Genomic DNA, 16,163 nt, shown 5'->3' on the forward strand with positions numbered 1-16,163 from the left:
GAGTTTTTGCAATATCTTATTTGTGAAGTTAAGAGATAAATTACTGAAGATTAAGAATATGATTTTTGAATAAGGGGAAGTACCTAGCGATTTTTACCAAAACTCTAATTAAAACCTTTTAGAAGAAAGGTGACAAGAGTGAGTAGTAATTATAGAAGTATTAGCTTAGTTTCTGTAGGAAGCAAATTACTTAGTGTGATGATTCTATTTAGAATTAGAGATGCAGTAAATTAAGTTTTAAGAGAAGAACAAAGTGGCGCGAACAGGAGGTGAAAGGATTTTTAAAGATCATAAATTATGCCTCCTCTCTTGATAATCACCTTATAAAAAAAATAATGTTCTTTTTAATCTTGAAACGTTAAAAATGTATTTGTGCAACATTTGAATAAATTAAACCATCTGAAGCAAATATTGCTGTCATATTATGGTAGTTATTTTCAGTTCTTGGTTCGTTTTAATAATGGCCTGTTCATTCCTTTTGTTATTCTTGAATTTTCTGGTACTTTTTAAGCTCCTGATATTGATTCTTGCATCTCTCCCATTTAACTTTAATACAAGTTGTACTTCTTAGTCTCTACTCATGTTTTATTTTCAGGATCTGGAAAGTTGCATTCAACCAGTGGACTTAAAAATGGAGTTTAGAAAAATCCTGAATTCCTTCGAAGAGGAAAATTGTAAATCTTTAACTTTAGGCCTACTTGGCGCCTTTGAAAAGTATAAAAGAGTTTCAAAAGAGTCTCTTAATGAGGCATCATTATTAAAAGATATTATCTGAGTCCTTCTACAAAATGATAATTTTCTAAGACAAATTTGTTATGCCTCCCTCCAAAACGTTTAATTACATTTTAATAACACACTCTTTTCGCTCAACTTGAAATAAATGAAGCCAAAAAAACATACCCCAGCCCTGCTTTTCAGAAATCAACTTATACATCGGTAAGACTTGGAATGCATTTTCGACACAGTTCTTGGAGGCTTCCAGTGGCCCAATCAAATCAGGAAGATATGGCTCACAATTTTCGTACAGCAAGGTATCATCAAGGGAAAGAAGTTGACTTTCCAAACAGTGGGCATCAGCTAAAACCAGGCATATTGTTTTCGTACGATTTGCGTCTCTTCCAACAATCTTGTTATTTAAGACTTTCTGAAGCATGCTCATACTAGCCGAATACTAAAAACAAAATAAACAATTCAAATCTCAGCGATATTACCATTTTCCAAAGGATAGATCTAGGGCACTTAAAAGCAACGTTCATTGATTAGATTTAAAGATATGTTTCCCTGAAAACAAACATACTTTTTTGATAATATTAGAATAGATAGAATACTAGACAAATATCAGTATAACCTTATCTCTAATAGGTAAGTATAGCCCTTCTTTTCCCGTGATTTTATAAGGACTGTAGGATGACTATTATTTTCTCTGGTTTTTATTCATTATTATACTGACGTCAGCGCAACATTTGTAAGACAAATTGAAGCATTCTTGCCTTTGAAGATTGAGGGGGCAGTAGTTCTACTGTTGTTTATCTTATTTCATTATATTAATTTATTTTTATTCGACGTAGAAATCCATTATTCATTGATAGTAAGTCTTGTTCGTCTTGAATTCAAGCTATTATATGAGTTTATTTCTCCTCGCCTTAATTTTAAAATGACTCTTTACTTTTCCTTTAAAAGCTTCATTTTTGGGGAACGTTTTCTAAGATTAATTTATGGTCGATTTTAGTTGATATAGTTTTATCATTGGTTAATGTTATAAATAGCCACCATTTTATCAAAATAGATATTTAACATTCAATAAATAAGCAATTAAATCAATTTGCAGTAAAATGCAAACGACGTTCTGGTTTTTGCAAGGCATAGACGGTGTTAGCACTACTCCTATTTGCCATAGTTTTCGTTCGTTTTAAATATAACTTGATTATTCATTGTAATTTCTGTTTGTTTCAGGTTTCTCATATTTATTGTTAATGATTTATGTTCGTTTTACAGTTGAATTACTATTTTACTTTATTTCCACTCATTTTAGGTTTAATGTGGCTCTTTATTTTATTTGAAAACTTGTTTAGCGGCATTTTTTTTTTTTTTTTTTTACTTCTAGAGAATTACTTTTATTCGATTTATGTCTTTAAGAATAAAGATTTGGGCTTGCTTTTTATATTTTGGACAAGATAACGTTACCAATTTTGATAATAGTTCTACTATAGAACTTTAGATGGATGGGTTCAAGTAAAAATTTGTTATTTTGAACACCCACAAATAAATGAATAAAAAAAATCGGTACTTTCGCGCTGGAGAAAAACCTATCAGGGTAAATAAGTCTCGCGAAAGTTCACATAACTAATTACCTAATATATCAAATAATTAGATAAATATAACAAAAAATAATTATAACTAGTCCAGTCCTCATCACTCATAAATACTCAAGTCCTTCACGCTGCCTCACAGCCCCCCTTTACCTTTCCTAGCATGGGCGCCCATAGGCTGAATTTTAGGGGGGGGGGGGCTTACCTGGTCTAATTAGCACTTCCTTTTGAGTTTATAGGTATATCAAACTGACAATCCACAGTCGTTGTTTTTTCCAGTAAAGCCTAAGTTATGTTGTGGTCTTGAGAAGGCATGGGGGTTTTCAGCCCTAGCATTGTTAATTTTTGCTCGTTTTGAGTTTGACTTGGCTATTTATTATAATTTCTGTCGTTTTGAGTTTCATTTAATTGTTGATACTGAATTGTGGTAGTTTTGCGCTTGGAAAATTATTTGACTTTATTTCTGCCCATTTTTTACTTAATAGAACTCTACTTTTCTTTGAAAACTTATTCGGTGGAAAAAGTTTTTTGAATTAATACAAATATATGACACCGTCATTCAGCCAGGACGGGACTGGCGCCCCCCTCCCCTTATGGGCGCCCATGTTTCCTAGCCACCCTGCTTCCTACCCCCCCCCCCCCATAATAAAATCCATCAATCATATCCTCCCGCCCCAAAAAATATTTTAATATTTTTTTATTATGTGTATAATCTATTATGCACACTTTTTCTATTATTCACACTTTATACACACTTTTTCTATTATACACACTTTTTCTATTATACACACTTTTTCTATTATACACACTTTTTCTATTATACACACTTTTTCTACGCTTGGAAGATTATTTGACTTTATTTCTGCCCATTTTTGACTTAATAGAACTCTTTACTTTTCTTTGAACTTATTCGGTGGAAAAGTTTTTTTAATTAATACAAATATATGACACCGTCATTCAGTCAGGGGGGCTTGCATCCCCCCCCCCCCTTATGGGCGCCCATGTTTCCTAGCCACCCTGCTTCCTCCTCCCCCCCCCCATAATAAAATCCATCAATCATATCCCCCCGCCCCAAAAAATATTTTAATTTTCATACACAGAAAATTTTACATTAAATTGCTTAAAGAGCAAAAAACTGGTAATTACAAAATTATTTGTATGTATTATTAAGTTATAAAAAAAAAAAATTTTTAAGTTCAGTTCAGAATCGCAAAAAAAAATTGCGGTGCCTGAGCAATAACTTCAATTTTCAATTAATAATACAAATATATGACACCGTCATTCGGCCAGAGGCGGGGGTTTCAACTTAATACCTATACTTAATAAACATAGTGTGTTTCGATAACCTTAGCTTTAGCAGTAGTAGTATTATACAAATAATGGATTTCCTAGCCACTCTGCTTCCTCCCCCCCCCCCATAATAAAATCCAACAATCATATCCCCCCGCCCCAAAAAATATTTTAATTTTCATACACAAAATATCCAACAATCATATCCCCCCGCCCCAAAAAATATTTTAATTTATTTTAAACTGAGGTATATGTTCCGGCACTCTAGAACTCACTGGTAGCGCATCCCACGCAAATGGATTCAGGTGTTTCATTGAAAATGAAGACAGGGTATCATGGCATACATCAACAACTATGTATCACTACACTTAGCCTCATAATTATGCAGATCATTATTAATTTGATAAAAACAAAAATACTACAGAACAAAAATACAACAGTTTGGTAATATCTTAGTTGACTAACATTAAGGAATTTCAGGGACATAAAACAAGAAAAGGTATTTTGCATATCCTGACATATCCACCGATCATTCTAAAAGCTTCATTTTATAGAATTTGCACTATTATATAGGTCCATAAGAAGTTACTTATGGACCTCAACATTCCCTGAAAGTTTCGTCTTAATACCCTAAGCCCTAGTAGAAGTAGTCGTAGTATTAGGTGTAGCAATAGCGCATTTTGGTCAGTTCAGTATCCACCTCAGCAAGTTTCAACTTAATACCCTCAGTCCTTCCTGAGCTATTTCTGATACGACCATTTGCGACCTGCTTGTAAATAGTGAACATTGATTTAGATCAAACATCCAGTTTAACATTCCCTGAAGTTTCACCTTAATACCCTTAGCCTTATAAGTAGTAGCGGCAGCAGTATTATTAACAGTAGCAGCAGCAGTAGCATGCACATACTGCCTTTTGTTTAGTTCAACACCCCCCTCCACATGCTATGAAAGTTAGAGATTAATACCCTAATTTGTTCCTAAGAGATATTACTGATACAGCTCTTTGACAAGCTGCATGCACACAGTGTGTTTTGATTTAGTTCAATATCCCCTTACCATTCCCTAGAAATCTCACCCTTATAGCCTCATCTTTAATAATAATAGTAGTAGTAATAGTATGCGAATAACGCCTTTTGGTTCGTTCAAGATCCCTCTCAGCATGCCCCGAAAGATACAAATTAATACTCCAAGTCGGTCCTCAGATATCACTGATACGTCCTTTGGACGACCTGTATGCACATAGTGTTTTTTCATATAATTGAACATCCCCTCCAGCATACCCTGAAAGTTTCAAATACTCTTAGCCTTAGAAGCAGTAGTAGCAGCGATAGTAGTAGTAGCACCAGTAGTAGTTATAGCAGGATTATCAGCAGTAGACGTATTAGTAGCAATACGCACAAAGTGCCTTTTGGTTAGTTCAACATCACCTGAAAGTTTAACCCTTATAACCTTAGCTTTAGCAGTAGTAGTATTATACAAATAGTGGATTTTGGTTAGCTCAACCCTCCCTCAACAAACCCTGAAAGTTCCTTCTTAATACTCTAAGCTGTTCCCAAGATATTGCTTATATGCCCTTTTGATAGCCTGCATGCACATAGTGTGTTTCGATTTCTTTCAGTACCCCCCCCCCCCAACATTCCCTCAAGTTTTACCTCAATACTATTAGTCTCCTTATTAATAGCAGTCATAGCAGTAGTAATAGTAGTAGTAATATGCACATACTGCCTTTTGGTTAATTCACTCCCTTTTGACAACCTTCATGCATTAAATGTCTTTTACTTTAATTTGAAGCCCTCTAAACAATGGGCAAATTGTATAGCTTACAGCCCTTGTCACAAGGGATGTGAGGGCCATGTCAAAATCCCCAGAGACACAGTTATTGGACCCTCAACAATGCTGAACAAATTAGCTATCTGAAAATTTAGATAGGATGCCTTTGGGGAGAGGAAAGAAAAAACGGCTTGGGAGGGAGACTAGTTGCCCTACAATTACGTTTGACTCTTAAAAAGAGCAATAAAATTTTCAATATACAATCAAATGAGCACCCTCAAAATTTTCTACGACAACTCCCCCATACGAAGCGGCTGAGTAAAAAAGAAAAAACAAAAAAAAGAGCCCAATTCACTCTTTACTTGCGCAGCCTATGATGATTTTATTGTAATAGTTTGTTCGTCTAAATAAATGCAGAACAAGCTCATATACTAAAAAGGGTTCTGTTTCGTTTGTTATGAATAAATAAAGAAATCACGAATCAACACAACGTAATTTTTTTCCTTAAGTTTTTCTATGTCCAATTCAGGCCCCCTTGATTCTTAAATCTTAGGAAGGTGTCTACATGACCTGAAATTTTACAGCAGATCAGGCAATAAAATAATCAAATTTTTCGCGCTAAGAATTGATATAATCACATTTTCTACCAAAATTATTGCACTAGTACATATCCTTTAAGTTCAGTCTTCTTGCCGCGAAAGTTTTATCCTCCAAGCTATTATCGAGATATTGCTGATAATTCGAAAACTCTGATGCATATAGAATTTTCTCATTCACTCAGCTATGGGGGTCGTTCCCAGAGTATACTCTTAGAAATTTTGGGTATCTTGTCCTAGAAAAGTATCCCGAGGAACTCCTAGTCGATCAGACAACCAGGTACAAACAATACCAAATTTCCTACTACAATTTATCTATGAAAAATAAATCGTTATGTTACAAAGGTTCATTGTCCCTGTGGCTGTAGGGGTGATGTCAATCCCAGCAGCATCTTTATTAGACCTTTCAATATTTCTAAGCAAAATGAATAGCCCAAATCAAATATCGTGAGGTTTAAGGATAGAGGGCAGGTCGGGAAGAAGAAAAGAGCAAGCGAGAGAAGCTGGTTACCCTCTAATAGCTTTTGACCCTTAAAATGGGCACTAGAACTTTCAATTTATAAATGACTGAATCTCCCACGACAAAATATTTGATCCTTTTCACCCAAAGAACAATCCATGAAAATTTCGAGCCAATCAAACACCGACCATCAAACAAGCCCCCCCCCACCATTCAATTTTTCCGATATGAAGCCCATGTGTTAACCTAAGGATGTGTTAACAGCCATGTTAACCTTGCTCAAAACCAATGTCAGACGCTAACAAAACTCGAAAAACTTTACAAGGAGATGACCCAACAGTTTCAAAACATTTTAATCGTTATGAAAGATCCAGAAGCAAGGACATTGGATCCTTGTATTTTTTTGCTTTTTTTCAGAAAAAAAAACGAAATTTTGACTAAGGCGAAAAAGTCGATGCGAAGAATTTGAAAAAGTACACAGAAAATTCCGGAATCTGGCACATGTAGTACACCAGAGCTTGGGTTAGTGAATGAATCTTACCAAAATTTGGGTAACGAATGTAGCAGAGCTTTGTAAAAGGAATCTACCAAAACATTCCTAAGGGAATCTACGGGAACGTGCCTAAAGGTTTGCATCAGAACTTCTCATGCCCACATGAAAATTCTGATAGATTGCATTAGAAATGACAGTCATCAAAATAGCAGATGACGAAGGAGATATGGTGCACAGGAACAAAGGCGCCCATAAGCTGAATTCCAGGGGGGGGGGAGGGTAAACCTCGTGTAATTGGCACTTTTAATGCTATATAATAGAAATATCAGAACAAAAATATAAAAATAAGGCAGCATCATTCAGCCAGGGGGGGGGGAGGGATGCCCCCGGCCCCCCTTACGGGGGCCCATGCAGAGGAAGAATACTGAAATCAATCAAGCTGACGCACCAACCTCCAGCATCTTTAGCGTAACTTTGAAAAATTCAAAACAAGTAAGACTTATTTTATTTCGAAAGACACCAGCACAGTTTCTTAACAAACAAGGGATTAAAGGTATTTTTGGAGTCTCTTATGAAGTGAAAAATATCTTACCACTTGTGTGGAAAGGGTTCAAGGTTATTAAGACAATCCCTGCTACGTCAGAAAAAGCCGAGGTGGAGGGGATCTCACAAAAAAACACTGGTTGATACCAGCTTCCGCCAAACTACAGCAGGCAATGTCTCGAAAGTCTTGATCTTGTAGCATACGAAACCGATCTTGGTGATGAATGGAGAACTAAATACGTCACGGACAAAAAAAAAAAAAAAAAAAAAAAACCGCAACGGGTTAATGTGTGCAACTCAAACCTATAATTGGAAGTTGAAGACTTCAGTTTTAAATGATAAATCTCTCAAATCGAATTGGTGTTTACTTTTTAATAATAGATGGATCGAATTCAGCACTCTATAGATAAGATAAGATTTATTGCAAAAAGCCTGCGGGCCACAGCAACACAGAGTTCAGTCTACAAACAAAGCTCAGGAACAAAATACAACTTTAAATAATATAAATAAAAAAAACAAACACACCAAGGTTCAACATTTTAGCCGAAGAACATCAATCATAAAAAAAAAAATCAAATCATAAAATCATAAAAGTGTTAAAGAGTTTTGGCAGCCATGGTCACTAGGGAGAATTTTCCGTGGAATATGAGAACTCTGATAAGTAAATTTTTCTATGAGATTAGTAAAATCTATGAAAAGTTTGATAAAATTCTGAGCCCCCCTCCCCTAACATCGTCATAGATGTGTTGGAACTCAGGACTTACAACACTTAGATCGTTGTCAAGTGGTCCGTGCTATTCTCCAAGAAAAAATGCATCTATTTCATAAAATAATCTTTTTCAAATACGGGGGAACCTATTCCTAAAACCTTCCCAAGGGTGTCCTCAACAGCTTAAAGTTTCTTAGCCATCGGACGAATAGTGTTGTATTGCATAAAACGCAGACAGACACAAAGACAAACATTCGCTTGCAAATATACTTGTATGCAGAAGATATATACATATATATATACATACATATATATATATATATATATATATATATATATATATATATATATATATATATATACATATATGTATATATATATGAATATATATGATATATATATATATATATATATATATATATATATATATATATATATATATATATATATATATATACATATAAATCAAACAAAATTGTTGTTACCTGTTTCATATAATATAAAGCCCAGGCCTGAGATAGGTCAAATCTCGCAGCTAAAGTTTGCAACTTCCTCGCGCTGTCCATTGCAAAAATATCTGCTACTTTTTGGGCACGATTCAATTGTTCATCATCTGGCAGCACGCCATTATGAAGCAGTCCAATTACAGCTACAAAGAAATCATGAATCGTAAGCTACTGGGCGTTTTAATTCATGAGGTTTTATAATATAGCTTCTGACGGAGACTGCCCGTTACAGCAGCTCTTTATGCTACTACTAATAACAACTCACTACAATTCCATGCCACATGAGGCCAACACAGCTACTCGCCCTCCTTCTCCTTCCCAGTCTATTCAAAGCCTCCCTCTTAACAACCCCCCAACAAGTTCCCATTTTCTTTAAATCTTTCCTTCCGACCTCCTCCCACCGCATTTTGAGACGACCTGCTTTCACTTGGCCCATTGGCAATCGATCTTTTGTTATCTGTCATTCTTTATCCGCAGAAGATATCCTAGCCATCTCATCCTTCTCTCATTATAGCCTTAGAAAGGAGGACTGAACCACATTTTTTGTACAGCTAATTGTTTGATATAAAAATTGTGTGCATTAACACATTGTTTCATTGACAAAACGTGACAGAATCTACACACACTATGTAATTACTTTGTCAACACCTGTTTTTAGATTGACGTCCAGTTTAGTCCACGCACTGCCCTGGAAGGTGACAGGCACTGGAAGTAGCGAGCACTTTTGACAATGCTGACAAAGAAACCGAAGAAGGTGAAAATGGTCAATTTTCTCCTTAATTGCAAGGTCAAGAGAGAGTTGGTGTTCGTGGATAAGCTTTCGGTTTTAAGCTGAGACGAAATTTTTCGCTATGGAGTCTCAAATTAGGACAGAACAGAATTTTTCCAATAATGAATAAAAAGAAAAAGAAAGTTTTAATCAAAACATGACCCAAAACATGCTCAAGGAATTCTGCTGTGTGCCCGCACTTTTAATTGATATAAAAAGGTTTTGATGTTATTTTGCACACTTCCGCTCTTTCAGCGTAGAATTCATTTTCTGTAGTTATAGTCCTTAGATGCTGATATTCGGGGCTTAAGATCAAAATTGCTTCACCTACTTCTGATTATTTTTCTAATCAGTTTCTATTGTTCGTAGAAGAAGACAAGGTGGATTTTACACCCTAATGTGTTTAATAAATGTTTGGCGGAGTGTCTTCGTTTATTATCAACAACCCTTATGTCTTGAAGACGGGATGTTTCTCTTAATGTATATACTGATAATATTGTTTTATTGAGTCGTTCTAAAGCTAGTATGATCGTTTTATTAAGAATTTTAATCCCCTTTTAAGAAATTTCAAAGCCCTTTTTTATTAGTGTAATTTTTATCAGTATATACAGTATAAGTAATTTTTAGAGAAATTTTTATTAGTGTTAAAATATGTCAATATTTTCCCGTCAATGTTAATGACCGAGGTGGATGAATTCTTGACAGAAGTATTTCATTCCGATTTCTCATGCCGTGGCTTATCCGCAGTTACCTTCCGTGTTTACATTTTAGGGTTTTCTCCTTCAGCCCTAAAATTGGTTTTCTGAGGTTCCCTAGGGGTGAACCTTTTCATTTAGGGATTTGGGAAATTTACAGGGATTCTTACAAGTTTTCTGGATCTTTTTAGGGATTTCTAGGACTTACCATTTCAAATTTGTGAAGATTATTCTCCTCGCGGTTCATGATTATTCAGTCCTTGCTTAGATGTTGCTATTCTAAAAAGTTTTGAACCTGCGATAAAATGAGAATTATACGCAAAATAGCGGATATTGAGGAAAAATTGCAGAAATTTCAACATTTTTCAGGGGCCACAAGTCTGAAATTATCGTTGTATGTGCCTTATTAACAATTAATAGGCCAATCTGTCTTTATTGAGAAACCAGCAAAAGGAGAGAGTAAGTAATTATTATCAAGGTTATGGTACTGTATACCGTATAAGAAAAGCTAATTTGTATTATGAGTATATCTTGGGACCCTTTATTTGTACATAGGTCGTTCTACGGATGTGGAAATTTTTATTTTGGGCTTGGTTCTTTTTTTGTCTTTGTAAAAGTACTGGAAGTATTTGGAAATTACTCAGAAAATGAGGAGGGGGGGGGGGGGGGTTAATGGATTTTAGCATTGAAAAGGGGGTTTTTTAGGGATTTTTTAGCAGCCTTTTAGGGGGGTTTCAAAAAACATACAGTGGAAATACTGTTTACTTTATTCTGCTTCAGCTCAAGATTCGAAGTCGATACTATTTGAATAATCCAGAAAAAACTAGAAAGGCATTTGGATCAATAATACGGCTACGTGGTATCTATCGTCGTGATATTTTAGGCTCTTTTTTAAGCAGCCTTCTGCCCTGTTCTCTATCCTTCCCTTTTTTTTCGAGATTTTAAAATTTTCGATTTTTTTTCACTTCGCGTTCGCTTTTTAAAAATTTTTGTATTTTTTTTGTATTTTTTTTTTTTAGTAACGGTGAGTTAGTGGCGAGACTTAAAACTAAACTGCCATTGGAATTAGCTACGATTAGGATAGATAACTATTACCGTAGCTCTGAAAATATTTTCTCTGTGCATAACCTTTCCTAGAATTTAAATCATGTTCCAGATAACAATTATTTTTGTCTGTATTTGACGTATTTTATTCAGTTTTGTTTTTAAGTGTATTGTAAATTCTTACTTTGTCCTTTTTTTGACATATTTCTGGACTTATGTACTTATTGGATATTTTTGGATTTATATATAAATCAATTTTGAGGAAGATAAACAAACAGCAAACGGACAACACATCCTGTGGCAAGGAAATTTATCCTTAATGACCTACAAATAATAGGACACCGCCCGCCGTGCGAAAAGTGGGGTAGCAAAGCAGCAATGCTACTTGGCCGTTTTCAAACTTACTGGCAGATTTTGTTTGAAAATACCATTTTTACATTTAAAAATAATTTTTGCTCAAAGAAAAGCTGCCAAGACACAAGTTTTGCTCCGCCATGCAAAACTGAGGTAGTATAGTAGCAAGGCTACTTGGCAGTTTTCGTAGCCTAGTGAAATTTGTTGGCAGAATTGGTCTGAAAATACCAGTGCTTCCAATATTCCCGAGTTTTTGGGAATTTTCCCAAGATTCTGTCTTCTCGAAAAAAAAAATCAGTTCCCCAAAAATCTTCTTTCGTTCAGATTTGCCATCCCTAGTGATTTGTTATTAGTGTCGATTCACCTCTAGTAACTATCACTTCCACTTAATTTGACATGTTTTTTCACTACTTTCTAAAGTTTCTGTCTCAATTATTTACTACACATCAAAAACCAGGCATAGATCATTGAATTAGTGACCTTTCCTCCTATGCTAGTAAAAGCATAATGTTTATAAGACTGTACCTTTTCATCAAAGATTCAAATGTGACTCCTGGTAAAGAATTTCGTTTGATCACGTTTACGTTCAGTGTAATTCTGAGCATCGATGCAAAGAGGGTTATTTTACACAGCTGGACCGTGAGTTTAAATTTTGTTTTCTTTTGCTATTCTGTTTAATTTTCCAAGGTCTAAAACTATAAGAGAGTTAGATTGAGAAATGACTCTAAAATGAAAAAGGGAAAGCATGGTACCTATGGAGAGAGGGGGGAGGAGATTCCCTGATAAATGCAGAGATATTTTCATTATCGAGCTATAAATTAGATGAACTTACCACTTGAGACCTTTATTTATGTTCTTTCAATATATAACCGTCGTTTTGCTCATAAATTAAATGGACCCTTTAAGATGATACGTTTTTCTTTTATTTTCTGCAATTTGGTTTGAGTCTTATTTTCTTTTACTCTCGGTTTTGGGCATAATATAGCATTTCATCAGCATTCATTCCGCTAACATCTAAGTACACAGGCTGTGAAATAACTTGAAAAACCAGTTCCCATTGACAAGAATTGTCATGTTAAGTGGAAATTTTACTTTATAAGACTTGCTCTGTTAAGTGGAAATTTTGTGTGAATAATTACAGGCACTGGAATAGTCACTCGGATGCATTTGTGAGGCTCGGCCATCACAGAAAGATAAGTAATCTTTCTAATTATTATAACTATATTTCCGGATTAATTATGACTTCTGTTAATTTTTCTGAAACTCTACAAGAAATTAATCGAAAATTGAACGGAATAGAAATAGTTTCATCGCAGGTTCAAGAACTGAGAAACGACCTATCTGCTATTTCGTCGCGAATTGATTCGACAGTAGACAAGTTCTCGGAGGATACGTTACAATTGAAGAAAGATTACCTAAGTTTGCAAGCTGAAATGTCGGCTACTAACGTAAAATTGCAAAGACTAGAAAATGAGTCTAAAAAGTGTAATTTGGTCCTGTATAATTTCGATCCTACAAACAAAGGTTCTTCGTTAAGAGAAGATGTAATGAAAGCACTCAACTTACATATGCCAAATTTAGGGCTGAAAATGATGGACATTAGAGATATTTTTCGGCTAAACGCTAAACAAGGCACGCGACCGGTGTTGGTTAAGTTTACAAGTGGTTACATTCGTGATACTATATTGCGTTCAACTGCGCACCTGAAAAGGGCGGGTCTTGGGGTTAGTCCCGATTATACAAAGCGTGAATTGTCTATTCGTAACCACCTAAAGCCTTTTCTTGAACGGGCTAGAGGAAAAAATAGAGAAGTAAGACTAAGAGGGATAAACTTATATATTGGTCAACAAAGTTTTATGTATAGCTTTAATGAGCAATCTGTAGTTGAGGTTACGAATGCCCCTAATATAAAGTCATCATTGAGTACCCTGACCTATTTTAAGGAAAATGTGGGACAAAAGTTTCACCGTGAACCTGGGTCTTTATCAGTGCCACAAAAAGGTTTAGTAAAGAGTTTTGTTTCTGAAAATAATCGGTTTAACCTGGAAGAACCTTGCAATTCAAGATCGCGTTCTGGATCTTCATCCTCAATTCAATCTTTCTTTAGTGTAGTGGAGGAGCTTAGTAGTGATAACGAAATATATGGGGTGAACAGTGAAACTCGTGTTATTAAAAAAGGCTCCACATCAACTTTTGTCGGGCCTGTGGGGGCTCCCAAACGTAACAGCCAACAAATTATTAGGCCAGATGACTACCTATGACAGAAGAGCAAGTCGGTTAGAGCTGACGACCCTAATAAAATGGAGCCTAGGCGGCTATTTAACCCGTCACAACCCATTGGCTCAAATAGTAAATAGGATAAGCAGGGCCATGGCGCAAATTACGAGTGTCATTTAGCGCATTGGAATGTTCAGGGTTTTTCGTATCTTAAAGTAGAGTGTCTTCTTAAATGTTGTGATTTTTCAGTTGTATCATTAGTAGAAACGTGGCTGGAAAAAGAGGAGAGAATAAAAGGTTTTTCTTATTTTGGATCACAAAGAAAGCGATCGCAGAATGGTAGAACTTATGGAGGAGTGGCATTATTGATAACGAATAGATGGCGAAATTTATCTCGGTTGAAAAGTGTTTCATGTAATCTAGTATGGGTATGAGTACCTTTAGGTAGTAACTCGTTTATCTTTTGTTCGGTGTATTTACCGCCGGAAACTAGTACTTTTAGTGATGAGGATACCTGGGAGATATTAGAAAATGATATGGATCATTTTTCAGAACAGTTTCCGTCAGATTATTTATTTTTCTAGGGGATTTTAACGGATATACAGGGGAGAAAGAAGGAGCCCGTGAGGAGGAGGTGGGTCTCGAACTAGGAAAAACTAATGGAGTATATATGATTGAGCCATCGGTTAGGAGGAGGACGAGTAAGGATGGTCATCGGAGAAAGAATAATTGGGGAAAAAAATTATTGGATTTTTGTGGTAAGCAGAATTTGGTTATTTTGAATAGGAGGACAGGGAAGGATAAAGGAGTAGGGGATTTTACATGTTTTTCGGGTAAATCTCCAAGTGTTATAGATTATGGGATTGTTAGCCTGGGGCTTCTTTCTTGTTGTGTGGATTTTGAGGTGATGGCGCTGGCTGGGTCAGATCACGTTCCTATTAGGGTTGAATTAGGAGGGGGAGGATGGGCTGAGAGCCGGAAAAAGAAGTTTGGGGCTAAGGGAAAGATAGGTAATGAGCTTGATTGAAGGGAAGGTTTAAGGTTTGATAATGATAGTGAGGAGAAGTTGAAAAAGGTACTAGTTGAAGATAGAGGGCTGGATTCATTTATTCAGAAGAGTGAGGATATGGCAAGGGAAGGGGATATAGCATGTTCTGTTGATTTTTGTCGGGGGTTTTGTATAAGATTGGAACTAAGGTGGCATGTAGGAGAAAAAATGGTAGAAGTACTGGTTTGATGAGTTTTTTTTTATAAGGATTGTGACGAAAAGAAGAAGGAGGTTTTAGTAGCTTTTTGATTGCTTAAGGCTAGTAGTACTAGTAGTAGGCAGTAGTACAGTACAGTAGTACAGTAGTACAGAAAATAATTTGCAGGTTTTTAGGGACAAGCGAAGGGGATATAAAAGGCTACTTAAGTTGAAGAAGAGACGTTCTGAAGAGGAAGAGAGCCAAAAAATACGGGAGAAATTTAGCGCGAATGATACAACGGAGTTCTGGAAGTTAATTAGGAAATCAACAGAAAATAGAAAGTTGACTGATTCAGTCCCTCACGCCGATACCTGGCCAGAATACTTAGAACAAAAATGTAAAGAGATATACACCGAAGAGGACGAAGAGAGAGCTGATGAGGAGATGAATAGCTAAGAAGAAACAGCCGATTTTGAGTTGGATTCAGAGGACGCTAAACTACTGGAACCGGTTGCACAGGAGGAAATATGGCACGCCTTGAAAAGCATGAGCGGGACCTCAGCACCGGGCATTGACGGAGTACCAACTAAGCTGCTAAAATGGTCAAGAGCATGGATACTGCCAGTGCTTGCATTGATATTCTCGGCAATTGTAAGTACACCTCTATGGCCACAAAATTGGCAGATATCGATTATGATCCCATTATTTAAGAAAGGAGAAAGAAACCTGCACAAGAACTATAGGGGGATAAGTTTAGGAAGTTCTATCAGTAAGCTATTTTTTAGAGTCCATTCTAATAGGATGGATAAATGGTTGCAGTATAAAGGTATATTAATTGAATGTCAGGCAAGGTTTAGGGAAAACTATAGTACAATTGATCAAATATTTTGTTTACAGGCTTTAGCTAGTAAATATACGAGGCATAGGAAAAATAGGCTATATACGGCGTTTTTGGACATTAGGGGAGCATTTGACGAAGTTTCAAGGAGTTTGTTGAAAGCGGTGTTGGTGAAATTAGGATTGCCAATTAGGTTAGTAAAAGTTATAATGAAAATGTATGAGGTCGTTAAAGTAGTAGTGAAGGTAGGTATTTCTTATTCTAGGCCAGTTTTAAGTAATGTAGGCCTCAAAATGGGATGCAATCTATCACCGCGTTTGTTTTCTCTTTTTATTAATGATATTGAACAGTATTTTAGAAATAGAAATGTCCCTATGTTAAAT

The 16,163-nt window shown here is 35.8% G+C and overlaps 1 protein-coding gene across 1 annotated transcript in view; it reads right to left on the reverse strand.

Annotated features, from left to right (window-relative positions):
- Positions 1-16,163, reverse strand: part of LOC148948674 (uncharacterized) — a 77,937-nt gene that overhangs the window by 21,957 nt on the left and 39,817 nt on the right. The window contains exons 8-9 of the mRNA XM_089094039.1: positions 8,656-8,819; positions 901-1,171 (exon numbers count right to left, since the gene is read on the reverse strand). Coding sequence (XP_088950165.1) covers positions 901-1,171; positions 8,656-8,819 — 435 coding nt within the window. The remainder of the gene's footprint in view (positions 1-900; positions 1,172-8,655; positions 8,820-16,163) is intronic.

This window comes from Artemia sp. Qi Xiang Cuo, chromosome 9 (assembly GCF_049724085.1).
Source record: "Artemia sp. Qi Xiang Cuo chromosome 9, ASM4972408v1, whole genome shotgun sequence".
NCBI lineage: Eukaryota > Metazoa > Arthropoda > Branchiopoda > Anostraca > Artemiidae > Artemia > Artemia sp. Qi Xiang Cuo.